A 27,668-nucleotide genomic window follows, 5' to 3' on the forward strand; every position below is an offset into this window, starting at 1 on the left:
GCACTGCTTAAAGGAGCTCCAGAGAAGGGCGTGAGCCGTGGCTATCAGCGCGGACCCCAGAGACGGGCATGAGACGCTAAGGCTGCTGCTGCCGCCACCAAGAAGCCTGTGTGCGAGCACAGGTCACTATCCACACCTCCCCTCCCGGAAGCCTGTGCAGCCCGCCACTGCCAGGGTCCCGTGATCCAGGGACAACCTCCCGGGGAGAACGCACAGCACGCCTCAGGCTGCTGCAACGTCACGCTGGCCTCTGCCACTGCAGGCTCGCCCGCATCTGTACCCCACCCTCCGCCAGGACTGAGTGAGCCAGAGCCCCTGAATCAGCGGCTCCTTTAACCCCGTCCTCTCTGAGTGAAGAACAGACACCCTCCGGCGACCTACACGCAGAGGCGGGGCCAAATCCAAAGCTGAACCCCAGGAGCTGTGCGAACAAAGAAGAGAAAGGGAAATTTCTCCCAGCAGCCTCAACAGCAGCGGATTAAATCTCCACAATCAACTTGATGTACCTGCACCTGTGGAATACATGAATAGACACCGAATCATCCCAAATTGAGGAAGTGGACTTTGAGAGCAAGATTTATTATTTTTTCCCCTTTTCCTCTTTTTGTGAGTGTGTATGTGTATGCTTCTGTGTGAGATTTTGTCTGTATAGCTTTGCTTTCACCATTTATCACAGGGTTCTGTCCGTCCATTTTTGGTATTTTACTTTTTACAAAAATTTTTTTCTTAATAATTATTTTTTATTTTAATAAATTTATTTTATTTTATCTTACTCTATTTTATTTTATTTTATCCTCTTTCTTTCGTTCTTTCTTTCTTTCTACTTTTTCTCCCATTTATTCTGAGCTGTGTGGATGAAAGGCTCTTGGTGCTCCAGCCAGGAGTCAGTGCTGTGCCTCTGAGGTGGGACAGCCAACTTTGGGACACTGGTCCACAAGAGACCTCCCAGCTCCACATAATATCAAATGGCAAAAATCTCTCAGAGATCTCCATCTCAACACAAACACCCAGCTTCACTCAACGACCAGCAAGCTACAATGCTGGACACCCTATGCCAAACAACTAGCAAGACAGGAACACAACCCCACCCATTAGCAGAGAGGCTGCCTAAAATCATAATAAGGCAACAGACACCCCAAAACACCACCAGACGTGGACCTGCCCACCAGGAAGACAAGATCCAGCCTCATCCACCAGAACACAGGCACTATTCCCCTCAACCAGGAAGCCTACACAACCCTCTGAACCAACTTTAGCCACTGGGGACAGACACCAAAAACAACGGGAAATACGAACCTGCAGCCTGCAAAAAGGAGACCCCAAACACAGTAAGATAAGCAAAATGAGAAGACAGGGAAACACACAGCAGATGAAGGAGCAAAATAAAAACCCATCAGACCTAACAAATGAAGAGGAAATAGGCAGTCTACCTGAAAAAGAATTCAGAATAATGATAGTAAAGATGATCCAAAATCTTGGAAATAGAATACAGAAAATGCAAGAAACATTTAACAAGGACCTAGAAGAACTAAAGAGGAAACAAGCAACAATTAACAACACAATAAATGAAATTAAAAATACTCTAGAAGGGATCAATAGCAGAATAACTGAGGCAGAAGAACGGATAAGAGACCTGAAAGATAAAATAGTGGAAATAACTACTGCAGAGCAGAAAAAAGAATGAAAAGAACTGAGGACAGTCTCAGAGACCTCTGGGACAACATTAAACGCACCAACATTCGAATTCTAGGGGTCCCAGAAGAAGAAGAGAAAAAGAAAGGGACTGAGAAAATATCTGAAGAGATTATAGTTGAAAACTTCCATAATATAGGAAAGGAAATAGTTAATCAAGTCCAGGAAGCACAGAGAGTCCCATACAGGATAAATCCAAGGAGAAACATGCCAAGACACGTATTAATCAAACTGTCAAAAATTAAATACAAAGAAAACGTATTAAAAGCAGCAAGGGAAAAACAACAAATAACACACAAGGGAATCCCCATAAGGTTAACAGCTGATCTTTCAGCAGAAACTCTGCAAGCCAGAAGGGACTGGCAGGACACATTTAAAGTGATGAAGGAGAAAAACCTGCAACCAAGATTACTCTACCCAGCAAGGATCTCATTCAGATTTCATGGACAAATCAAAACCTTTACAGACAAGCAAAAGCTGAGAGAGTTCAGCACCATAAAACCAGCTTTACAACAAATGCTAAAGGAACTTCTCTAGGCAAGAAACACAAGAGAAGGAAAAGACCTACAATAACAAATTTCCATTAGTTAGAAAATGGGAATAGGAACATACATATGAAGAAAATGGGAATAGGAACATACATATTGATAATTACCGTAAATGTAAATGGATTAAATGCTCCCACCAAAAGACACAGACTGGCTGAATGGATACAAAAACAAGACCCGTATAAATGCTGTCTACAAGAGACCCACTTCAGACCTAGGGACACATATAGAGTGAAAGTGAGGGGAAGGAAAAAGATATTCCATGCAAATGGAAACCAAAAGAAAGCTGGAGTAGCAATTCTCATATCAGACAAAATAGACTTTAAAATCAAGACTATTACAAGAGACAAAGAAGGACACTACATAATGATCAAGGGATCGATCCAAGAAGAAGATATAACAGTTGTATATATTTATGCACCCAACATAGGAGCACCTCAATACATAAGGCAAATACTAACAGCCATAGAAGGGGAAATTGACAGTAACACATTCATAGTAGGGGACTTTAACGCCCCACTTTCAACAATGGATAGATCATCCAAAATGAAAACAAATAAGGAAACACAAGCTTTAAATGATACATTAAACAAGATGGACTTAATTGATATTTATAGGACATTCCATCCAAAAACAACAGAATACACATTTTTCTCAAGTGCTCATGGAACATTCTCCAGGATAGATCATATCTTGGGTCACAAATCAAGTCTTGGTAAATTTAAGAAAATTGAAATTGTATCAAGTATCTTTTCCGACCACAACGCTATGAGACTAGATATCAATTACAGGAAAAGATCTGTAAAAAATACGAACATGGAGGCTAAACAATACACTACTTAATAACGAAGTGATCACTGAAGAAATCAAAGAGGAAATCAAAAGATACCTAGAAACAAATGACAATGGAGACATGACGACCCAAAACCTATGGGATGCAGCAAAAGCAGTTCTAAGAGGGAAGTTTATAGCACTACAGTCCTACCTTAAGAAACAGGAAACATCTCAAATAAAAAACCTAACCTTGCACCTAAAGCAATTAGAGAAAGACAAACAAAAACCCCCAAAGTTAGCAGAAGGAAAGAAATCATATAGATCAGATCAGAAATCGATGAGAAAGAAATGAAGGAAACAATAGCAAAGATCAATAAAACTAAAAGCTGGTTCTTTGAGAAGATAAACAAAATTGATAAACCATTAGCCAGACTCATCAAGAAAAAAAGGGAGAAGACTCAAATCAATAGAATTAGAAATGAAAAAGAAGAAGTAACAAATGACACTGCAGAAATACAAAGGCTCAGGAGAGATTACTACAAGCAACTCTATGCCAATAAAATGGACAACCTGGAAGAAATGGACAAATTCTTAGAAATGCACAACCTGCCAAGACTGAACCAGGAAGAAATAGAAAATATGAACAGACCAATCACACGCACTGAAATTGAAACGGTGATTAAAAATCTTCCAACAAACAAAAGCCAAGGACCAGATGCCTTCACAGGCCAATTCTATCAAACCTTTAGAGAAGAGCTAACACCTATCCTTCTCAAACTCTTCCAAAATATAGCAGAGGGAGGAACACTCCCAAACTCATTCTACGAAGCCACCATCACCCTGATACCAAAACCCGACAAGGATGTCACAAAGAAACAAAACTACAGGCCAATATCACTGATGAACATAGATGCAAAAATCCTCAACAAAATACCAGCAAACAGAATCCAACAGCACATTAAAAGGATCATACACCATGATCAAGTGGGGTTTATTCCAGGAATGCAAGGATTCTTCAATATACGCAAATCAATGAACGTGACACACCATATTAACAAATTGAAGGAGAAAAACCATATGATCATCTCAATAGATGCAGAGAAAGCCTTCAACAAAATTCAACACCCATTTATGATAAAAACCCTGCAGAAAGAAGGCATAGTGGGAACTTTCCTCAACATAATAAAGGCCATATATGACAAACCCAGAGCCAGCATCATCCTCAATGGTGAAAAACTGAAAGCATTTCCACTAAGATCAGGAACAAGATAAGGTTGCCCACTCTCACCACTCTTATTCAACATAGTTTTGGAAGTTTTAGTCACAGCAATCAGAGAAGAAAAGGAAATAAAGGAATCCAAATCGGAAAAGAAGAAGTAAAGCTGTCACTGTTTGCAGATGACATGATACTATACACAGAGAATCCTAAAGATACTACCAGAAAACTACTAGAGCTAATCAATGAATTTGGTAAAGTAGCAGGATACAAAATTAATGCACAGAAATCTGTGGCATTCCTATACACTAATGATGAAAAATCTGAATGTGAAATCAAGAAAACACTCCCATTTACTACTGCAACAAAAAGAATCAAATACCTAGGAATAAACCTACCTAAGGAGACAAAAGACCTGTATGCAGAAAATTATAAGACACTGATGAAAGAAATTAAAGATAATACAAATAGATGGAGAGATATACCATGTTCTTGGATTGGAAGAATCAACACTGTGAAAATGACTATACTACCCAAAGCAATCTACATATTCAAGGCAATCCCTATCAAACTACCACTGGCATTCTTCACAGAACTAGCACAAAAGATTTCACAACCTGTATGGAAACACAAAAGACACCGAATAGCCAAAGCAATCTTGAGAACGAAAAACAGAGCTGGAGGAATCAGGCTCCCTGACTTCAGACTATACTACAAAGCTACAGTAATCAAGACAGTATGGTACTGGTACAAAAACAGAAATATACATCAATGGAACAGGATAGAGAGCCCAGAGATAAACCCACGCACATATGGTCACCTTATCTTTGATAAAGGAGGCAGGAATGTACAGTGGAGAAAGGACAGCCTCTTCAATAAGTGGTGCTGGGAAAACTGGACAGGTACATGTAAAAGTATGAGATTAGAACACTCCCTAACACCATACACAAAAATAAGCTCAAAATGGATTAAAGACCTAAATGGAAGGCCAGAAACTATCAAACTCTTAGAGGAAAACATAGGCAGAACACTCTATGACATAAATCACAGCAAGATCATTTTTGACCCACCTCCTAGAGAAATGGAAATAAAAACAAAAATAAACAAATGGGACCTAATGAAACTTCAAAGCTTTTGCACAGCAAAGGAAATCATAAACAAGACCAAAAGACAACCCTCAGAATGGGAGAAAATATTTGCAAATGAAGCAACTGACAAAGGATTAATCTCCAAAATTTACAAGCAGCTCATGCAGCTCAATATCAAAAAAACAAACAACCCAATCCAAAAATGGGCAGAAGACCTAAACAGACATTTCTCCAAAGAAGATATACAGACTGCCAACAAACACATGAAGGAATGCTCAACATCATTAATCATTAGAGAAATGTAAATCAAAGCTACAATGAGGTATCACCTCACACCAGTCAGAATGGCCATCATCAAAAAATCTAGAAACAATAAATGCTGGAGAGGGTGTGGAGAAAAGGGAACCCTCTTGCACTGTTGGTGGGAATGTAAATTGATACAGCCACTATGGAGAACAGTATGGAGGTTCCTTAAAAAACTAAAAATAGAACTACCATATGACCCAGCAATCCCACTACTGGGCATATACCCTGAGAAAACCAAAATTCAAAAAGAGTCATGTACCAAAATGTTCATTGCAGCTCTATTTACAATACCCAGGAGATGGAAACAACCTAAGTGTCCATCATTGGACGAATGGATAAAGAAGATGTGGCACATATACACAATGGAATATTACTCAGCCATAAAAAGAAAGGAAATTGAGTTATTTGTAGTGAGCTGGATGGACCTAGAGTCTGTCATACAGAGTGAAGTAAGTCAGAAAGAGAAAGACAAATACCGTATGCTAACACATATATATGGAATCTAAGAAAAAAAAATGTCATGAAGAAACTAGGGGTAGGACAGGAATAAAGACACAGACCTAGTAGAGAATGGACTTGAGGATATGGGGAGGGGGAAAGGTAAGCTGTGACAAAGTGAGAGAGAGGCATGGACATATATACACTACCAAACGTAAGGTAGATAGCTAGTGGGAAGCAGCCGCATAGCACAGGGAGATCAGCTTGGTGCTTTGTGACCGCCTGAGGGGTGGGATAGGGAGGGTGCAGGGAGGGAGACATAAGAGGGAAGAGATATGGCAACATATGTATATGTATAACTGATTCACTTTGTTATAAAGCAGAAACTAACACACCATTGTAAAGCAATTATACTCCAATAAAGATAAAAAAAAAAAAGAAAATCACCATGAGATGAACACCACAGTAAGAACTGTGGCAATCAAGTTCTGATGAATGGTAATATCAGTGAATGAAAGTTTGAGGAGAAACAGGACTTATGGAGTCTCAAACTATCTTTTTCTAGGTATTTATTAACTACAGAGGGAAACTAGTAACTTTACAGTGGAGAAAACCAGCAGATACCACCTTAATTAAGTGAAGTTTAACATCACCAATAAGAAGATATATGTACTGACATTAAGAATTCCTTAATACATCATTTCTGTGGTGTTCTTATCAAAAATTGCATAATTTCTTTCCTATCATGAGAAAACACTAGACAAATTCAAACTGAGGGACATTCTAGAAAATAACTGATCAGTAATCTTCAAAAGTATCAAGCTTATGAAAGACAAACACTGAGCATCTGTCACAGATCTCAGTAGACTAAGGGAGAAATAACAATCTAATTCAATGTAGGATCCTAGATAGGATCCTGAAACAGAAGAAAAGACGTTAGTGGAAAAACTGGTGAAACGTGAATAAAGTCTGTAGTTTAGTTAACAGTTTAATACCAATGTTAATTTCCTGATTATCACCATTGTATTACGATTGTATAAGATAATATTTCAGAAAGCTGGATGCGAGGTATATGGGAACCCTTAGTATTACTTTTGCAACTTTTCTTCAAGTCTAAAATTCAAAATAAATGTTTTAAGAAAGTAAACCCATATGTACTTAAGCTACTTACTATTAGTCAGATATGATGTGGAGTCAAAGGTAATCCTAATCAATGAATTTAGCTTAGAAATCATTCAAAAGAAAAAGTACTTTGCTTTTCCAATATAGACAAGGGTTTCCTCTTGTGATACGAGGAAAAAGAATGTGAAACTTACCTAAAATTGCAGAGAGGTTTGAAAACTGTAGTGCCTTCTGTATCGGTACTGCTTTACTGGTGTCCAAAAGAGTGGAATTCTTACATAGCAAGTTTTCTTCCAACATGGGACACTCCCAATCTAAAAAAGCAGGGAGAAATGGCACAAAATTTTGAACAACAGCACACAAGTGGCAGATTACCTTTTTCTCCTCAACTTAGGTCCCCAGCCCATACCAAGCTACAGTAGTTGAAGAAAGTTTGGGTGAGACAGAGAAAAAAAGACAAGCCTTGACGGCATCAGGATATTAAATAATCTTTGGGCTTCTGCAGTCCCCTAACACTCTTATTTCCTTTTACCCACCTCTTTCCCATTGTCCTCATACTATTATATCACATATTTAGTTAGGCCAATATTCAATATAGACATAATGATGATAAACTGCCATAAAAATCTTAATTTTTACTCTTGTGGTATATACCATGACCACCTTTTGTTTTTCCTGGAGTCAATAAAAGTCTTGTTTGTTTAGTTTTCTCTGTATTTTTCATCTACTTAATCCTAAACTCTACCAAGTTGTATAAATCCATTCTGTTTATTCCATCCTCAGATGTTCTGAAATTTCATAATGTTTTGTCTTGGTGTTTTTCATCTATTGTGCTAGGCACAGTATGGCCCTTTTAATCCAGAAATCATATTCTTTAGCTCTAGAAAGTGTTCTGTAATTGTATCTCTGATAATTTTCTTCCTTCTGTTTATTTCATTATCTTTTTCTGGAACTCCTATTGTTTGATATTAGATTTCATATATTGCTTCTCTAACTTACCTTTTTTCTCCATTTTTTGTGTTTTCCTCCTGACTTTTTTTTTTTCTGGGAAATCTCCTCAACTTATCTTCTAATCCTTCTATTGAGTTTTCCATTCTACTACTGCATTTAATTTGTTCTCTGAATATTCACCCCCCTTTTTTTCCCACAGCATCCTATTCCTATTCAATGGATGCAATATACATTTTTTTATCTCAGTGAAGGTTTTTTTTTTCCAGTATCTTCCTTGTATTCCTATTTCTGCTTGGTTTCTTCTCTTATTTTTAATTTTATTATGGTGGGAACACTTAACAGAAGACATACCCTCAAATTTGTAAGAGTGCAATAGAGTATTGTTAACTGTAGGCACAGTGCTGTGCAGCAGATTTCTAGAACTTATTCATCTTGCATAACTGAAATTATACCTGTTGAATAGCAACTCCCCACACCCCTTTCTTCCAGGGCCCTGGCAACCAACATTCTACTCTCTACTTCTATGAATTTGACTTCTTTAGATATCTCATACAGGTGGAATCATATAGTATTTTTCTTCCTGTGACTGGCTTATTTCACTTACCATGGTGTCCTAAAAGTTCTTCTATAGTGTTGCATATAGCAGGATATCCTTTTTTTTTTTTAACATCTTTACTGGAGTATAATTGCTTTACAATGGTGTGTTAGTTTTTGCTTTATAACAAAGTGAATCAGCTATACATATACATATATCCTGATATTCCTTTTTTTTTAAGGCTGAATAATATTCCATTGTATGCATATACCATATTTTCTTCCTCCATTCATCCCTCAATGGTCACTTAGGTTGTTTCCACATTGGGTTATTGTGAAAAAGGCTGCAATGAACACGGGAGTGCAAATATATCTTCTAGGTCCTGACTGCAATTAGTTTGAATAAACACTCAGAAGTGGGATTGGTGGATCATATATGGTAGTTCTACTTCTAATTTTTTGAGTAACTGCCATACGGTGTTCCATTGCAGCTTCACTATGTTACATTCCCATCAACAGTGTAGAAGGGTGTCCAGTTTCTCTATATCCTTGCCAACACTTCTTTTTTTTAAAATAATAACCATCCTAAGAGTTGTGAGGTGATATCTCACTATGGTCTTGATTTGCGTTTCCCTAATGGTTAGTGATCTTTTCATATACCTGTTGGCAATGTGAATGTCTTCTTTAGGGGAAATGTCTATTCAAGTTCTTTGTCATTTTTTAATCAGGTTATTTGGATTTTTTTTTCCTTTTGAATTGTGGGAGTTTCCAATATATTTTGGATATTAATCCCTTATCAGATATGTGGTTTGCAAATATTTTCTCCCTTTTTATAGGTTGCCTTTTCACCCTGTTGATTGTTTCTTCTTCTGTGCAGAAGCTTTTTAGTTTTATCAAGGTTCACTTGTCTAATTTTGCTTTTGTTCCCTGTGCTTTTGGTGTCACATAAAAAAATAACTGCCAAGACCAACTGCCATGAAGATTTTCCCCTATGTTTTCCTCTAGGAGTTTTACAGTTGCTGTTCTCACGTTTAAGTCCTTACTACATTTTGAGTTGACTTTTCTGTATGATATAAGGTAAGGGTCCAATTTCATTCTTTTGTATCTGGATATCCAGTTTTGCCAACATCATTTGTTGAAGAGACTACTTCTCCCACATTGTGTATTCTTGGCACTCTTGTGAAAGATCAGGTGACCATATATTTATGGATTTAGTTTTGGGCCCTATATTCTGTCCTACTGGTCTACATGTCTGTATTGCCAGTACTATAATGTTATATTTACTGTAGCTTTGCAATATATTGATACTTTGAAATCAGTTAAGTGTTGATTTTCTGTCCAAATGTTCTATCCATTATTACAAGTGGGAGTACTGAAGTCTCCTACTGTGATTGTATTGATGCCTATTCCTACCTTCATTTCTGTCAGTGTTTGCCTCATATGTTAGGTGTTCTGATGTTGGGTGAATATTTATTCATAATTGTTACGTGTTCCTGATGAACTGACCCTTATATAATTATATAACATCCTTCTTTGTCTCTTATAATAGTTGACTTAAAGTCTATTTTTATCTGATATAAGTATAGCCCCTCCTGCTCTCTTTTGGTCACATTTGCACGGAGTATCTTTCCCCACCCATTTATTTTCAGTCCATGTGTGTCCTTAAATCTAAAATGAGTCTTTTGTAGACAGCATATGGCTGGATTTTTTTTCAATCTATTCAGCCACTCTTTGTCTTTTGATTGGGTTTAATCCATTTATAGTTACAGTAATTATTGATAGAGAAGGACTATTACAATTTTGTTGTTTTCTGTTTTGTAGTTCTTTTGCCTCTCTTTCCTCTTTTGCCATGTTCCTTTGTCTTTCACTGATTCTTTTATGTTGATATGCTTTGACTCCTTTCTATTTTTCTTTTGTGTCTCCTCTATACATATTTTGTGTGTGTGTGGTTACCATGGGGCTTACACAAAACATAGTTTAAACGGTCTACTTTAAGCTGATAACAATTTAACAAAAACTCTACACTTTTACTTCACCCCTCAAACACACTTTGCAATACTGATGTTACAATTTACATCCTTTTATATGGTGTATCCATTAACATATTTTTATAGTCATATTTAATACTTTTGTCATTTAACTTTTATACTAGAATTAAGTGATTTATATGTCACTGTTATAGTATTAGTATATTTGTCTATATACTTACCAGTGAGTTTTATACTTTCATATGCTTTTATGTTGCTGTTTTAGAGTCCTTTGTTTCAACTTGAAAAACTCCCTCTAGCATTTCTTGTAAGGCAGGTCTAGTGATGATTAACTCCTTCAGCTTTTGTTTGTCTGGAAAATTCCTTATCTTCTCTTCATTTCTTAAAGACAGCTTTGCTGGTTAGAGTATTGTTGGTTGACAGTTTTTTTCTTTCAGCACTTTGTCTATAAAATTCCACTCCCTTCTTGCCTGCAAGGTTTCTCCTGAGAAATCCGCTGATAGTCTAATGGGGTCCCCTTGTACGTATCAAGTCACTTTTTTAGTTGCTGCTTTCAAAATTCTCTTTTTGTCTTTGACTTTTGACAATTTGATTATGTGCACCCATGTGAATTTCTTTGGTTCATCTTATTTGAGGTTTGTTGGGGTTCCTAGGTCTGGATGTAGATTTCCTTCCCCAGACTTAGGAAGTTTTCAGCCACCATTTCTGTGAAAAAGCCTTCTGGCCCCTTCTCTTTCCCTCCCTTCCTACCTCCCTTTTCCCTATGGGACTCCCACAATCCATATACTGATCTGTTTTCTTAACAGAAATCTCAAACTTTCTTCATTCTTTTATATTCTTTTTCCTTTTTGCTCCTCTGATTGGATAATTTCAAATGACTTATCTTTGAGTTTGCCGATTCTTTCTTCTGATTGATCTAGTCCAATCTCTTTTACTGGGTTTTTAAAATTCATTTACTGTTTTTCTCAGCTCTAAGATTTCTTTTTGGTTAACTTTTTTCCCTAACTCTTTCTTAAAATTCTCACTTTCTCTGTGCATTGTTCTCCTGAGCTCTTTATGAACATTTGTTGAACATCTTTATGACAATTATTTTGAATTCTCTGTCAGGTAGTTCATATATTTCCATTTAATTAGGGTCAGTTTCTGGAGCTTTATCTTATTCCCATTTTTTGGACCATGTTTCGCTGTTTCTTTTTCTTTAATGATTTGTGTTGGTATCTGCACATTAGAAAAAACAGCCACCTCTCCCAGTCTTCACAGATAGGTGTCGTACAGAAGACCTTCACCAATCTTCCCAACCAGAGATTCTGGGATCCTCTCAAACCTTCTTGCCAGTTCAAACCACAGTCTTTGTTCTTAGTGCCCATGAGGAATCTAGAATACACCAAGTCCCATCAGTGCTCCAAGACAGATGAGACAAAAACTATTCCTTTGAGCAGCCCCCGGAAATGTTGGAATGTTGGACACAGTCCAACTCTTTCCTGCTCCAGAGAGAAGCTGGGATCTAGTGAATGTTTTTATGCTAGGACAAAATACTATCTTTGTTTCAGCACCCATCAGACTTCTAGAGTATGTCAGGTCCCATCAGCCCTCTGAGGCAGATAAGACAGTAGGCAATTCTTTGACCATTCCCAGAAAATTGAGAACTTTTGACACATGCTTCAGTCCTTTCCCTCCCTCCCTAGGGAGAAGCTGGAAGCTGAAGGTTTCCTGCCAACCTGTGCTGGGGGTGTGAATTATGGTGAAAGCGTGTCTTGAATTTTCCTACTGGCTTCTCTGGGTGTGGTGGGGGCTGAGTTAGGTCTTTGTTGCTGCGTGCGGGCTTTCTCTAGTTGCGTCAAGTGGGGGTTACTCTTCTTTGTTGTGGTGCACGGGCTTCTCATTGTGGTGGCTTCTCTTGTTGCTGAGCATGGGTCCTAGGTGTGCGGGCTTCAGTAGTTGTGGCTTGCAGGCTCTAGAGCACAGGCTCAGTACTTGTGGCACAAGGGCTTGGTTGCTCCGCAGCACGTGGGATCTTCCCGGATCAGGGATCGAACCCGTGTCCCCTGCATTGGCAAGTGGATTCTTAACTACTGTGCCACCAGGGAAGTCCTTCCTACTGCCTCTGATGTGACTGGTCTCAAGCTTGCCTGGGGTGCAGGAGCCCCTCAACTAGTTTTTAGATTTCTCACAAAGGGAATTAGTCCATGTATTGTTGTTGAATTGGTGTGTCCCTGGGGGAAGGCAGGTCTAGGGTTTCCTATTCCAACACCTTACTGACTCACTACCATATTTTGCTTTGTTCTGATCTCTATGTTTTATGTTAGAGGGTTTTCTCAGAAGTCTAGTAGTCCTTGGCTCTCTGGGGGCCCTAAATGGCTAAGTGGGATCTCTATGGCTTAGTTGGGGCTTGTCACATAGGCAGCTTCACTGTAGGGTTCTTGTCAGTTTCATTGAAGGACTACTGAGGCCAGTATCTTTAGATACTTTCTTTAGGGTTGCTCAGATTTCTCAGGAAAAAACCTTCCATTCCCTTGCCTGAAAGTTTCAATTCTGGGTGCTAGCATTCTGGAAGCTGAACAGAGTAATGAGCTGTTGGGTTAGGATGAGAATAGGCACTGGGTGAGCAAGTACCACAATTTGGAATGTACACTTGCATTTAATTCCCCCTTTCTGCATTCACTACAGTATCTGAAGCAGTTGGTTTTTTCTGTATAATAAATAACACTGAAATGCCACTAGCATAAAATGAAAGTATTTATTTCTTATACTCATGTCTACTGTTTGGCTCAAGCAGCTCTGCTTTAGATTATATGGGTCTGGTGATCAGCTGGAGCAGCTCTCTGAAGTCTGCAGTCTGCCTGGGGCTATCCTGCTCTGTATCTCTTATTCTGGAGTCCCACAGGAGAGGTAAAAGCTAATTAGGATATACATGTGGTCCCTGACTTATAATAGTTCAACTTACAGTTTTTTCCATCATAAGTGGAAGAAGATCTGTATTCGTCTCACGATGGCAAAAGGATAAGAGGACAAGCCCAATCATGTATGCACATATCAAAAGTTTGTTTATGTATCACTCACTGATATCCTATTGCCCAAAGTAAGTCATATGGTCAACTCCAAAGCAAAAGAGTGAGAAAGTACACTTCATCCACTATGAGGCTATGACAAGTGTATGGCTATATAATACTACTACAGGGGAATGAGTAATTGGGACTAACATTTCAAAATACCATGCTATCCCTGCTATTAACAGTGCCTAGTATCCTCCAGTCCAGAGTCCCTCTGTTTCAAAACACCCCAAAGAATAAATCTCCAGACTCCATTTGAGTAGGAAAGGAGAAGTCACCACATCTTTTGTGTTTCGGACACAGCTTTTTACAAGTATTTTACAAGCCACATTGAAAACTTTTCTGGGATACTATGGTATTGTACAAACTAACTTGTTTCTGGGGTATTCTCATTGTTGATTTAGGACTCAGTTTTTTCAATTCTGCTTTATCAGACCATTTGCTCTCTAGCTTTCCAAACTTTATGCTTTATTCTTCCCCATTCTCTTTACTCTTATGTGCTTATGTCTTTTTAAAAAAGCCATTGCGCAAAGTTGTGGAGGAAGGCATGTGTTCAATATGCATCATTAACCAAAGGCTCTTAATTATACATATACTAAATGTAAATAACTGTTAATTTGGAGAAAAAATTCAGACAGGGAGATGGTCTAGTCAAGCTTTTAGTTATTGAAAAGTAAGAGAAGTATAGGAAGTAAAAGATAGCCCATCGTTCAAGAGAACAAGTATACATATGTTATGTGCAAAACTGTTTACTAACTGGATATGTATTACATATAAATGCTAATCTTTTCATCCTTCCCTGATCTGAGGGCTTTTGATCTATAGTCCTATGTGACTGAGCATGGAACACAATGGATAGTGGGCAGAAGAAGGTTTTGGTGGAAAAGAAGTATACCTCCTCAAAAGGAACATCATTCATTGCAGGATTTGTGGACAAAGGAGCAATTTCTATAGTAGAGCAACTTAAGGTTGAAATTATTTTCTCACCTAAATAATCTGATCCTCTGAAGAGTTCAGGCGATGGGAAGCTACTTAAACTCTCTTCAAAAGTCTTGTGTTCTGTATAAGAGTCTGTGATTGAGTAACTTAGAAGAGAGCTAGAAATATCATGCTGTAAACTTAGTCCTGTAGAATAAACAAACAAACAAAAAGGGTAAAATGTTTCAATAGTAAACAGATTCAAAATCCTAAGAATTCAAAGTTGTAGAAATGTACCTGCAGTTATATACTAATAATGTAAAATTACACATACAACTGAAAAGGCATACTATTGTACACAATCTTAAATTGTACTTCAATCTGAGAAAATAATTCTGTTTTTGATATGGAGAAAATGCACTATAAATCTTTTCCATTGTTTTTCAAAGTTTTATAATTTATTCCTTCCCTACTTTGGTTCAGTTATAATTCTTGGCTCAAAAATGCAAGTTTTATCAACTATACTTCAATAAAAAATAAATATAAATAAATAAAATGTATACTTATTTTTTTTTTTTTTTTTTTTTTTTGGCAGTACGTGGGCCTCTCACTGTTGTGGCCTCTCCCGCTGCGGAGCAACAGGCTCCGGATGCGCAGGCTCAACAGCCATGGCTCATGGGCCCAGCCGCTCCGTGGCATATGGGATCTTCCCAGACCGGGGCACGAACCCGTGTCCCCTGCATCGGCAGGCGGACTCTCAACCACTGCGCCACCAGGGAAGCCCTATACCTAATTTTTTAAATGCAAGTTTTATATATAAGTAACCCAATAACTGTAAGCTAACTAGCTGAGAAGAAGAAACGGTGATTCTAGTTATTCCATAAAAAACAATGAGCATAAACATAGACTCAAAGGAACACAGATCAAAGGAATTGAACAGAGAGCCCAGAAATAGACTCACACATATAAGAGTAACTGACTTTTGACCAAGATGCAAAGGCAATTCAGTGGAGAAAGGATATTCTTTTAAACAAATTATGTTGGAACTGGATATCCATATGCAAAAGCAAAACAAAACAACTTGCATTCATACCTTCCATCATATAAAAAATTAACTCTAAATGCATCATGATTCTAAATGCAAATCCTAAAACTACAAAACTTTTAGAAAAAAACAGAGGAGAAAATCTTCATGACACTGAGTTAGGCAAAGATTTCTTTGATATAACACTAAAAGGATGATTCATAAAACAACAGCAGAGATAAACTGGACTTCATCAAATTTTAAACCTTTTATTTGAAAGAGATGGTTAAGGTGAGAAGACAAGCCATAGATTAGGAGAAAACATTTGTAAATGGACTGGAATCCAAAATATAAAGAACTCCGAAAACTCAGGAATAAGAAAACAAACATCTCAGTAGGAAATTGGGGTAAGTATCTGAACAGAAAATCTCCCAGAATCAGAGGTCTTAAAGTCATCCCTGTGAGAGTAGCCTAGAATGAAAACTTTTCTAATAAATGACAGGGATAGAACTTAGTATTTATTTGAAGTACCAGAAGATTTAGTAAGGAAAGGGAAAATATACTCTGCTATAGTCAGTCAGCATTTATCAAACACTTCTAACATGATAAAACAGAGGTCAACGCTAATAGAAACTGGAGGGGTGTGGGGTAAGGGATGAAAGGAGAGCATTACTCTGAAAACCCATTATCTTCTGCCCTGCCCTATCTATACCTATCTCTGCTCATCCATTACCTACCTGATACAACTAACTCTTTATCCTTCCCATTTTGACCTCACCACACCCTTCTCTTCCACTCCAACCCCCTCCTTAAAGTTGACAATTGTTTCCTACCTGGCCACCTCCTCCAGCCACCAGTGCAACACTTAAATTGACAGACTCAAGCTACCATCCTTCACCTCCTCAGATGTCAGAGGTAAATTATGCCTCTAAGTATCTTTTGCTTCCCCTACTTCAGCTGCCCTAGAGTGTCCTTCCCTGTCCTTGCTACTTTTTACTTTTCTCACTCTGTCTTCATCCTTCTCACTGACATGTTGCTACATCTCTTGTGCCTTCCACCTCTCAAAATTCCATGAATACCACTCTCAGGAGAGCTAACTCTTCCACCAAACCCCAGAACTCAAGCCAGCCTTGGAAATTAGGAAAGCCCTGTACTCACCATCTAGGTAGTTTGGTAGAGAAAAGAATAAACAAATGTTCCTGATTATAACAGTAGAAGGTTGTTTCTGGTGTCACAAGTTAGAAATGTAAATACACTTAGAATTACATGTATATCAAATTATACCATACATTTAAAAAAGTCAAATAGTTCTACAAGGCTTTTATCAAAAACCTCTTGTTTCATAACCCCCATAATGAAACAACTGTTTTCAACCCTATTAACTCTATTGTTTCTTTTAATATCTTCCTTTATATTTTTAAATTAAATGTATTCAATGATTCTATCATTATGACTGCTTAAATATATTTAGAGCTGAGCCATGTACTATGAGCTATATTATTTATATCGCCTTTTTGCTACAAGTTTTTGTTTTTCCTTTGAGTTATTGATAACCTAATTTTTAATTAGTTTTCTAAGCACCCATTTCATCCCAACTTTTTGCAAAAGTGTAAATTTCCTCTCAAAAAATTTTTTAAATGCCACGTTATCTATCAGTTCTTTTCTTTTCTTTCCTTCCTTCCTCCTTCCCTGCCTCTCTCTCTCTCCTCCTCTTTCTTTCCTTCTTTTTGTTTTTCTCTTTTTTAAAAAAATATTGCTACTGGAGATCTCAATATACTTGCTCAAATTTGGACTGGTTATCCTCTAGACATGCTGCACACATGTATTCCCGGGATTTCCCTTTACCATGATCCTAAGAAATTCTTTCACATATTTTATGTATTAGAGCCTCTGACTTCTGGATCTCATGATTTCTTCTTTATTGATTTACTTTCTGGTTTTGCTGGAGTATCTTCTTCATTTCCTGAGAAAAGGTGCATGGAAGACCTGTCTAAAAAATTTCTTTATACTATCTTCACACTTGAGTGATTGTTTAGCTGAGTACAGAATTCTAGACCAGTATATTTTAAAAACTGATTGCATTTTTTAGTGTTTGACAGATTTAAACCTCACTGCTCCATGTTCCCCTTCTGCCCCACATCGGTACAAGCTGATAAGCCCTGGTGCTCCATCTTCTGGCAATGCCAGCCAAGTTAAAACCTCACCCCAGCCCCACCCTCTAACCACCTAAAAACCCCAACACAGTCTCCTTTCCCTGCTCTCTCAAGCCATTTTCAGTCCTGCTCAGGAGACACCCTCCTCTCTAGAAGGCTTCATCATATCAGTAATAAACCTTTCCATACCCTCCTGTTATGTGAATGGCATCATTAACCTTGAAATTGGAAACAAATTTTGGGTGGGAATCTATCCTGTCTCTGGAAAACTGAAGGACTTCTCTCTTTATCCTGAGGATTTTTATATTACATAACGTTGTGCCTTGGTGTGGGTCTTTTTCATTCATTGTGATGGGCAGTTGGTGCGCTCTTTCAATATGTACACTCATAACCATTTTTAATTTTAGAAAAATTTCCAGTTTTATTTGTTTAATAATTAATTCCCTTTCTGTTTACTTTATAATATCTGGAACTACTATTTTTCAGATGTTAGAATGCCTAGACTCAGCTTATAATTATTTTTCTTTTTAAAATAGCAGCTTTATTGAAATACAATTCATATTCCATAAATCCCAATCTTTTAAAGTATACAATTCGGTGGTTTTCTAGTATACTCATAGAGTTGGGTCACCACTATTTCTATCTTTTATCTTCTCTTTAATGTCTGTTCAACTTTTGGAATATTTCCTTAAATTCATTACCCAATCCTTCATAGAATGTTTTCCTAATTCTATGTTACTATTTTTTAATAATTCTTTTTGTTCTCTGAACGCTCCTTTTTATAGTAGCCTGCACTTGTTTCATGGACACACTTTTTCATCATCCTGAGGATAATAATGTAAATATGGCTTAGAAGTTTTTTTCTTTGCATTGTCTCTGTCCTTCAGGTTTCTTTTTATTTGGTATCTAACTTTTATTTTAAGTATTTTCTTTAAATGCCTGGTAATTCTTGAATGTTTAAGAATGAGGCACTAGGACTCCCCTGGTGGCACAGTGGTTAAGAATCCGCCTGCCAATACAGGGGACATGGGTTTGAGCCCTGGTCTGGGAAGGTCCCACATGCCGCATAGTAATTAAGCCTGTGAGCCACAACTACTGAGCCTGCGCTCTACAGCCTATGAGCCACAACTACTGAGCCTGCATGCCACAACTACTGAAGCCCACACACCTAGAGCCAGTGCTCCACAATGAGAAGCTACCGCAATGAGAAGCTCGCGCACCGCAACGAAGAGTAGCCCCTGCTCGCCACCAACTAGAGAAAGCCCGTGCGCAGCAATGAAGACCCAGTGCAGCCAAAAATAAATAAATATTTTTTTTAAAAAAAGAATGAGGCAACTAAATAGCAGTTGGAAACTCTGGATTCATAAGTGGGGTTTAGGAAGTAGTGGGCTTTACTGAAAGGTATTTGGACAGGGACCAGGTCATTACTGCCAGATAATAGGTCTCTTCCAAAAGAGGAATCCTCCAGTCCCTTAACTGGGGTGTATTTTCCTGAGTGGGGTAAGGAGTCTGGGGTAAGTAAACAGACTTTAGTTAATTCCCTTCCCTCCTCCTCCCACCACCTCGCACTGCTAGTTTTCAATACAGCACCCCTGCCCTCAGCAGTACTGAGCATCCCTGTGTCCAGACCCTTTGCTTCAATGTCTCTGGACTGCCATGGTGGGAAAAAGAGTAGCTGCCTGGCTACATAGTGTTGGGGAAGGGATCACAGCATCTAATTGCTACTTTTGTGTGTGTGTGTGTGGTACGCGGGCCTCTCACTGTTGTGGCCTCTCCCGTTGCGGAGCACAGGCTCCAGACACGCAGGCTCAGCGGCCATGGCTCACGGGCCCAGCCGCTCCGCGGCATGTGGGATCTTCCCAGACCGGGGCACGAACCTGTGTCCCCTGCAATGGCAGGCAGACTCTCAACCACTGTGCCACCAGGTAAGCCCATCTAATTGCTACTTTTAAGGATTTCCAAAAATCCTATTTTCAACATTAACTCTATCTATTCCTTCAGGAGTATGTGATTCCTCTAATTTCTGAAACTTCAGCTTGCCTCAGTTTGCTTCTTGGTTTGTTCTAGGTATCTAGGTTTCAGCTTTTTTTTTTTTCTGTCTGTTAGGCCTATTGTAATTTATTCATCTACATTCCAGATTCCAAACTTTTGCTGATTATTTCTTGTCAGCTGAGGTCTCCTTTTCTCTATGTTGTGGATTCATGCCTTTTTTAATGCCTTTATTGGTATTTTAGTGAGGTTTCAGAAGGGAGAAGTAAACATATGTTCAATCCTTCATATTAAATATGAAATCCTGAGTTAATTTTCATCATGTTGCAAAACTACTAGATTCCAAGACAGAATTAAAACAAGTAATTATATGTTAAATAGAATTCTGTGGGCTGCTCAAAACCTAACCATTTATATTTTATTATAGTATAAAGTACTCTAGGTCTCAAATATCAATCAACAAATGAACTCAGAATACAACCAGTTTGTTAATTAGAGACAGTCTATTTTCTAACTCCTCATACCTTTCACACATCAATTTGATAAAGCTAGTAACCAAAGACATTTATCATATATTTAAACTACAATTTTAAAAAATACTGATTATGGTAAAATTGTTTATTTCCTCTAAATAGAGTAGTAAACTCATTCAACAAGCATTTCAAACTATTTTATGTCCCAAGAATGGAATAGGAAGATAAAAGATACTGCTTATTTTCAATAGCTTTAGGGCCTAGAGGAACAAAAACAATTATACTGCTGTTTTGAGTCCTATGACAGTGCCATAGAATTACCAGGATAGAACAACTCATCTAGAAAGAGAGAAGAGCAGTCAGGAGAGGCTTCCCAGTAGAGATAGCACCTGAATCTATTTTTGAAGAACTAGCAGAAGTTAACCAGGCAAAGAGGCGAGAAGAAGAAGGAGGGAAAAGCATTTGTTGAGAACCTCCCATGCTCTTTTGCACTATAGTTTAAGAAAATTCCTCTATTCTATTTTCTAGCTAGCTAATTTAATTTTCAGCTGAATACATCTCAATATTAGGTTAATGTCTTGTTTTAAAATTTGATGATATTTTTAGTTTCCAGGGACTATAATTTTTTTTATAGCAGCCTGTTATATTATGGATTCAACGGCCTCTTGTCTCTAAAGAGATATTTAAAGTTTTCTACCATTTCCCTCAGGTGTTAATTCTTTTGTTTGTTGCATTTGTGGCCTCTCTTCCATGGCACTGATTTTCTTCAAAGATTTGACTGTTTCTGATTGTTCATATCTCTATTTGAGAATCTGTTTGTATGGCACAGAGTATAAATTCTGAAACAACAACCTACCTCTGGAGATTTTAGAAGAGTGATGAGACATTCTTGGAACTTACGGTCTAGGTGGGATGTCCTCCTGTATTTTCCAGGTATTGTAGGTTACATGGGGACACTGCCCTATTTGGCTAGTATCCACACTGGAAGTCTCTTATATCAGAATTCCCACTTCAGAGAGCCATAATGTATCTTCTTCCTGGGCTTAGCAACCATAAGCATAATCTATATTTTTAACTTTTTTGCCCCTCTGCTCTCTGTATGGCAATCTGGAGTTACTTCAGACTCCCTTCTGCTTCTCACTCCAGTTCCAACATTGACCCTAAAGAGCCAAAGTGAAGACTTAGTTCACTTTGCTTGGCAGTAATTCCTAGCGTTTTGACCTGGCAGCAGGCACTGGGAGCTGCCAGTGTTTCCAGTGTAAGAAGGGGATGAGAAGGGTGACAGGTCATACAGTGCCAGAATGTAGTGCTTAATCCACCACCTTGACAACTCCTTCAGGGTCCCATCTATTACAGTGTTCTGCATTTATTGACCAAGTGTTTTGAGTTAAGTGCATCTCCAGAGCTATTCTTACCTCTGCAGTGGTTTTTCTCTGCTCTTCATTTATTCATCAGCTGGATCTCATCTGTTTTTAAGAATTCCTCAGTATTTTTGGTGTGGTAATGGCATCCTTTCTTGTTTTCAAAAATAACTTCAATTACACCAAACTTCTATCAGTAGCCCTCCATATCCAACTGCCTATTTGACATTACTACTTAGACATCTTAAACACACCCATAACTTATTAAAAAGAGAATTTATGACCTTTCCCTCAAACAAGGTTTTTTCAGTGAATGCTACCACCTTATACTCAGTTATGCAAGCCAGAAACACGTGTCATCTTTGATACCTCCATCTTCTTCACTCTTCATTTGCCAAATTCTGTCAATTTCATTTCCTACAACAGCCATAAGATATGCCCACTTCTTTCCATTTCCAATGTCATCCCATAGTACAAAGAGCCATCATTCCTCCCCTTAACTACTGCGATAGCCTCCCAACTGGTCTATTTACATCTACTCCTACTTTTTTCCATACTGTAGCTAATACGATCATATCATTCTGTATTTAAAAAACTTCAGTGGCTTCCTGCTGCTCCAAAGATAAACATCAGTGTCTTTGGCATGGCCTATAAGGCTATGCAAAGCCTCAGTTTGTCCAACCTTGTCTTATTATCACACTTCCTCCTCTCTACTTCAGCCACACTGGCCTTCTTTCAGTTCACTGAACACAAAATGCTCAGTCCCACGTTAGGGTCTTTGCACATGCTGTTCCTTCTGCCTGGATTTCTCTTTATTCACCTCTCTTTATAGTTCAGCTCTTCTTTTTTTCAGATCTCAATTAAATTGCCATTCCCTCATGGAAGTCTTCCCTAATCTCTTCAACTAAATTCAGTTACACTCAAGTTAACCTCACTTTTGTAGTACTTATCTCAATTATAATTTACTGGTGTGTGCTTGAAGGCTTTGAGGATGAAGTCTACAGCACAGGCCGAAGGATTCAACTTGGACCAGGAGAAAGACATCTCTTCCACTGAGATGGGAAGATAAGGCAGAGATACAAATGGATGCTTATATTTGTAAGAAAGCAAGTTGAAGAAGTTCACATTGCCAGTCTTACCTGATACTCGTTCACTATTTGATAAACTACGATCAACCTGGAGGTCATCTGTCACTGACTCCTATGTGAAATAAGAATTAAAGATATAACACCAATTATGAGATGGAATATTTTTATATTATAATATTATAACACATTGATTTGGTTATTTCAAAAATGCAAAACTAATATCAACTTTGTATATCAGTTTCATATGTAATACATTCTTTCAGCTTATTGATACAGATGTAGTCTTATATTTAATATTAAATCTTAAAATATAATATTATGGACATATCTAGGGAGTCAACAATATACTAGTCAACTAACTATTGTGGGATAAACCAGCAACTAGAAAATAAAGATGAATATTTTTCTGACACCGTAAGTAGGAAAGAATTTTTTCCCTCTAAATATGAAAGCAAAATAAATCAAAAGAAAATGATTGATAAATAAGTCTAAAATACCAAAAATAAAATTAAAGGCAAACAAATGTGGAAATATTTGTAACATGTGTGTGTAAAAGTACAACAATCTTCAATATATAATGAATAAGTATTTCACCAAAATATCACACAAATGGCCAATAAAATGAGAAAAAATATCAACCTTACTAGCATTCAAAGAAATGGAAAGTAAAACAACATGCTACTTTTCATCTATCAAATATCTATCTATCGATCGATAAGTAGATAGATATTTTAAGTTTCAGATAAGATAGTGCCAACTGGCCAACATGAATCAAAACTTTAAATATAATCCAACCCTTGACCCACTGCAACGTATTTGTCTTAGGATATCAATCTGAGGTACACACAAAAAATTTCTGTGGTAGGATATCTACTGATATCTAAAACAGCAAAACCTTAGAAACAATCTCAATCTCCCAACCACAGAAAAATAGTTATACAAATTATAGTATACCTATGTATAAGACAAAGCACTATGCAGACACTAAAAACCATATTTTTGAAGATTACTTAATGTTAGAGGAATTTACACAATAAGATAATTTGTAAAAAAAATTTTAAAGGCACAGAAAAAAGGAATGGAAGGAAAAGTACAAAACTTAAAAGAAACTGATTAAACATTTTTTTGCATAGTCTGAATAATCTATTAGGGACACTTAACACTTAAAATCTGGGGAAAAGCCTTTTTTAAAAAAATGCCTTTTGTTAAAACTGCCCTCCGCCAAAAAACATGTCAAAGAGAAATACGCAAGCTAAAATGCTGGACTGTGACTATCCAATTTAATGCTAACGTCAGATGAGTCACAAGCAATTTTTAAAATCTGAATTTCTCTAAACTACTGCTACACATGTTTAAAATACTGTACAGAATCCACATTAAATACAGTAGATCAGGAAGTTATATAATATTCTAATGATAATGAATCCTCTGTTTCTAACTATTAATGCAAAGTCAAATGAGAAAACATGAAAATGGCTTTGAAATGTTTAAGTGCTACCAAACATTAGAGAATTACTAAGAAACACTTTATATCTGTCACACAGAAAATCAGCCAGTAATGAATATTTCTTAAATTTTTGTCAAAGGAAAGAAAAAACAAAAATGCATGGCTATGAGTCTACCAGAATCATTAATTCAAGGCCCTGTCTGAAGATACAGCATCAATGTTTATAAAAACACTAGAAAGCTATGTAGTCTCTATAGAACAAAGACCATATTGTATTTTCATATAAGACCAGAGGTACATCAGGCACCACTAGTCTCTACCCTACGCTTATCCAAGGACCATAGGAGAAACATACATACACTCAATGGAGCAATCTTCTCATCCTGGGCTTCTTCACTAGTGCTATTTTCATGCAGGCTTTTCTCTCCTGTACCTCTTAACTGAGTGCTAACAAAAAACAACACAATTAGTTTGCACCGTCTGGACTTGGCTCTCCACGTCCCTGATCACTATTCACACTGTTACAATCTGAAAAGCTCTGTGGAAACATAATTAACAAGAAGTAAGGAACACAGTAGGTGAATTGTATCAATAACCAATTGATGCCACGAATGCTTTCCCGGAGGTTTTCTCTCACTTGCTTTTAGGCAACTTGGTAAAACTTTTTTTTTTTTTAATATTTTTAATATTTGACTCTTTCCTAAGTCAAATTTCTGGCTCTGTGTTCGGAGAACAGCGAAATCAGAGCACACTATTTTCTTCACTGACTCTTACAATGAGAGGCTATTAGGAGAAAATCAGGATTGAAATTTTGAGGTGGCCAGAGGCATGGGGCTGTTACTTGTGGATACGCACCTCGGTGGCCCAGAGCTGCTACCTCCCAGCCGACTCCGCTCTGATTTCTCTGTGATTCTCTGCAAACCGCGCGTTTTGCCACTTCTTTTCAGGCCTAAGAGAGGATGACATGCTTCAGGGAAAAAGCCTTGGAGGCCTGCCCGCGGGCCTCGGAGGTCCCTGGGGCTTAGGCCCAGCCCACCCCGTGTCCCACTCCGTAGGCCAGCCACACGGCGCTTACAGTGGGCAGACAGCTTCCGGCCGGGCCCTGACGGGGCCTCCGCCTTAGCCAGGGCACCTAGATCTGGCGTTGGGGTTAGGTTGAGCCTATGGCTGGCCCGCTTTTTGCGTGTACAGACCCGTAGTGACCACATTGCCACCCCACCGCCAGGCCTCGGAGGGCTCTTGGCCCTCGAAGGCCTGTCTCGTCTTCTTCCTGAGGAACCGAGCTACGCCGGAGGGAACCAGCGTTCAGGCCTGGCCTGCGGGGCAGCCCGAGAGGAATGAAAGACGTGAGAAAAAAACAACAGGCCCACAGCGCCAACCCCCACACTGGTCTGGAAACACCGCCTCACTCCCGCCTTTTTATCTCCGAGGAGTCACGCGGTGGCTTCTGGGAAGACACGGTGAAGTGGCAGTGCCCCGCCCTCCTGGAGGCGTAGCGCCAGGGAACTTGGTGGTGGACGGGGGGCGGGGGCCTGGACCTTGGACTCTAGGCACAGGCTCCCTCGCCTCGTGCTGAAGGGAAAATTAATGGAAAAAGACTTTTCATCGTCCAGGAGGTTGTTCTTTTGCTTTGCATTTTCTCATTAGTCTGATGGGCCCAACACCTGGTACTGATGCCTGGGCCGCTCTCCTTAGCAACATTACCAGGAAGGCCATGGTAATGGAGTTTGAAGTCTCTTAGCACATGGAGTCTAGCTGGGGGTCAGCCTGACTCAGTGCAGGAAGGTCAGAGAGGAATGAAAGCACGTTATGGTGACGGGGAGTGTCCTCCTGAGTGTCCACTGGCCTTCAGCGCCTGGGGCCGCCAATTTACTGGGGGCGGGCATGGTACTTGAGAGTCTAACCAGGCATTAGAAGAGCTTAGGTTCCAGGAGGTTTCTTCTCAGGGACAAGCAGAATCCCTTAGCCCCTGCCTAGAAGCTACCTCCTGGACATCTCTGGGCAGCCTTGTGGTTAAGGTAGTGAGTTCCACAAGGGATGCCCTCCTAGTGCCCTGAGGCTTAGCTCTTTTGCTCTGCCCAAAGGAAGTAACATAGGAATGACCACTCATTCTCTCCATACACCCAGGTTGAACCATCTGGCTGCATCTGATAAACGTATTGTGCCTATAATAACCATCTTCTTATTTTAAAAAAATGTCATTTCACAACATTAAAAAATGCTGTTTGTACAGATGAAATTAGAAAAACACAAAGACTTTTTCTGTGATGCTCCAATATTGTCTGTAAATATAGCACACATATAGCCACAATATTTTCATAATAAAATCACTGAATTTTTTATTCAAAATCTGCTCATAGAAAGTCACTTATTAATAATTAAAACAATCACTAATTAATCATTAGACTTAACTTTGTAAAGAACAGAGGGTAGGCATTCTTACCTGATTAGATATAGTGCTTTGAGTCACTGAATCACTACTTACTTAGCACCTTACTCTCTGTTAGGCATTGTGGTAGGTCCTGGGGATACAGAAGTGAATTAGAAATGGTTCTTCAATCAAGGATCTCACAGTTTTTTTGCAGTATAAAGCAGTTATCGTATTTCAACATCTTCTCTTTAGTCACATCCATAATATGCTGACAGGCAGTCTCTAGTTTACAAGCCAGGTCTCCAGGCTCCCTTCTTGCCCTTTGGAGAATGTTGTGAAAAAAAAAACTTGGAGCTCTTAAATGACCTTTGGGAGGTATAGATCCTGGGATGCCCTAGACCTAGAAATGGAAGAAACATTGAAAAAGGAAAACAGCTTAAAGCAAAAGTTGATCTGCCCTTTGGTGGCCCTATTCTCTAGAACTGTCTCTCTATACTGAATTACATTCACTGAAGTGCCATCAAGTCAAGGTTTATGGGAGTTAATTGCCTAGGGTTTCAAAACTGGAAATAACCTTTGGTGTGATTCCTTGAGCCAAAAGGGTCCTTAGAGATGATCTTGCTGTCCCCTCAATTCGAAGCTGAGCAAACCACAACGTAGGAGGCTCATTATGACAGGTGGTTGACCTAGGTGGCATGGATCTCCTGACATTTGGCTAGTGTGCTTGCCATGCTCCCACTCCTCCTAACACATGGCTGGGAAAGGGATGGGGGGAACAAGGAAAAGAGCTCGAAGTCCTAAGTAGCAAGGGGAGGGGAAGGGACTACATACAGACTTGCAATTTAAAGTTTCACCTACCCAGCCCATAAAAGGGGAATGAAATGTGTCCCCTACAAAAGGGTGAGGTAGGGCAGAGATATCTCAACTCAATCACCTGTCTCCCTCCACTCCGTCCTCAAATACACAAATGCCAGTGCAAGCATTCAGCCATGAGTGTTAAACTGAACATCTTCCATTTCCCTGTTGTATTGCTTCCATATCTACACTCAGAATTCTTTCAGTGTTTCAGTTCAGTCATGTGGTTTTGACTAGATTGGAACAGTCATGGAGATGCTAACTTCCATGGGAAAAGAAAAT

At 38.6% G+C, this 27,668-nt stretch overlaps 1 protein-coding gene across 1 annotated transcript in view; it reads right to left on the reverse strand.

Moving 5' to 3' along the window:
• MEIKIN (meiotic kinetochore factor) overlaps window positions 1–25,368 on the reverse strand; it is a gene marked incomplete at both ends in the record, with an annotated part of 141,700 nt that extends 116,332 nt beyond the window's left edge. The window contains 5 exons of the mRNA XM_082650317.1: window positions 7,379–7,498; window positions 14,695–14,832; window positions 22,765–22,825; window positions 24,520–24,607; window positions 25,016–25,368. Of these exons, the coding sequence (XP_082506443.1) occupies window positions 7,379–7,498; window positions 14,695–14,832; window positions 22,765–22,825; window positions 24,520–24,607; window positions 25,016–25,368 (760 nt within the window). The remainder of the gene's footprint in view (window positions 1–7,378; window positions 7,499–14,694; window positions 14,833–22,764; window positions 22,826–24,519; window positions 24,608–25,015) is intronic.
• Between the last annotated feature and the right edge of the window lie 2,300 nt (window positions 25,369–27,668).

The sequence above is a fragment of the Grampus griseus genome (assembly GCF_964374135.1).
Source record: "Grampus griseus genome assembly, chromosome: 3".
In the NCBI taxonomy this organism is placed as follows: domain Eukaryota; kingdom Metazoa; phylum Chordata; class Mammalia; order Artiodactyla; family Delphinidae; genus Grampus; species Grampus griseus.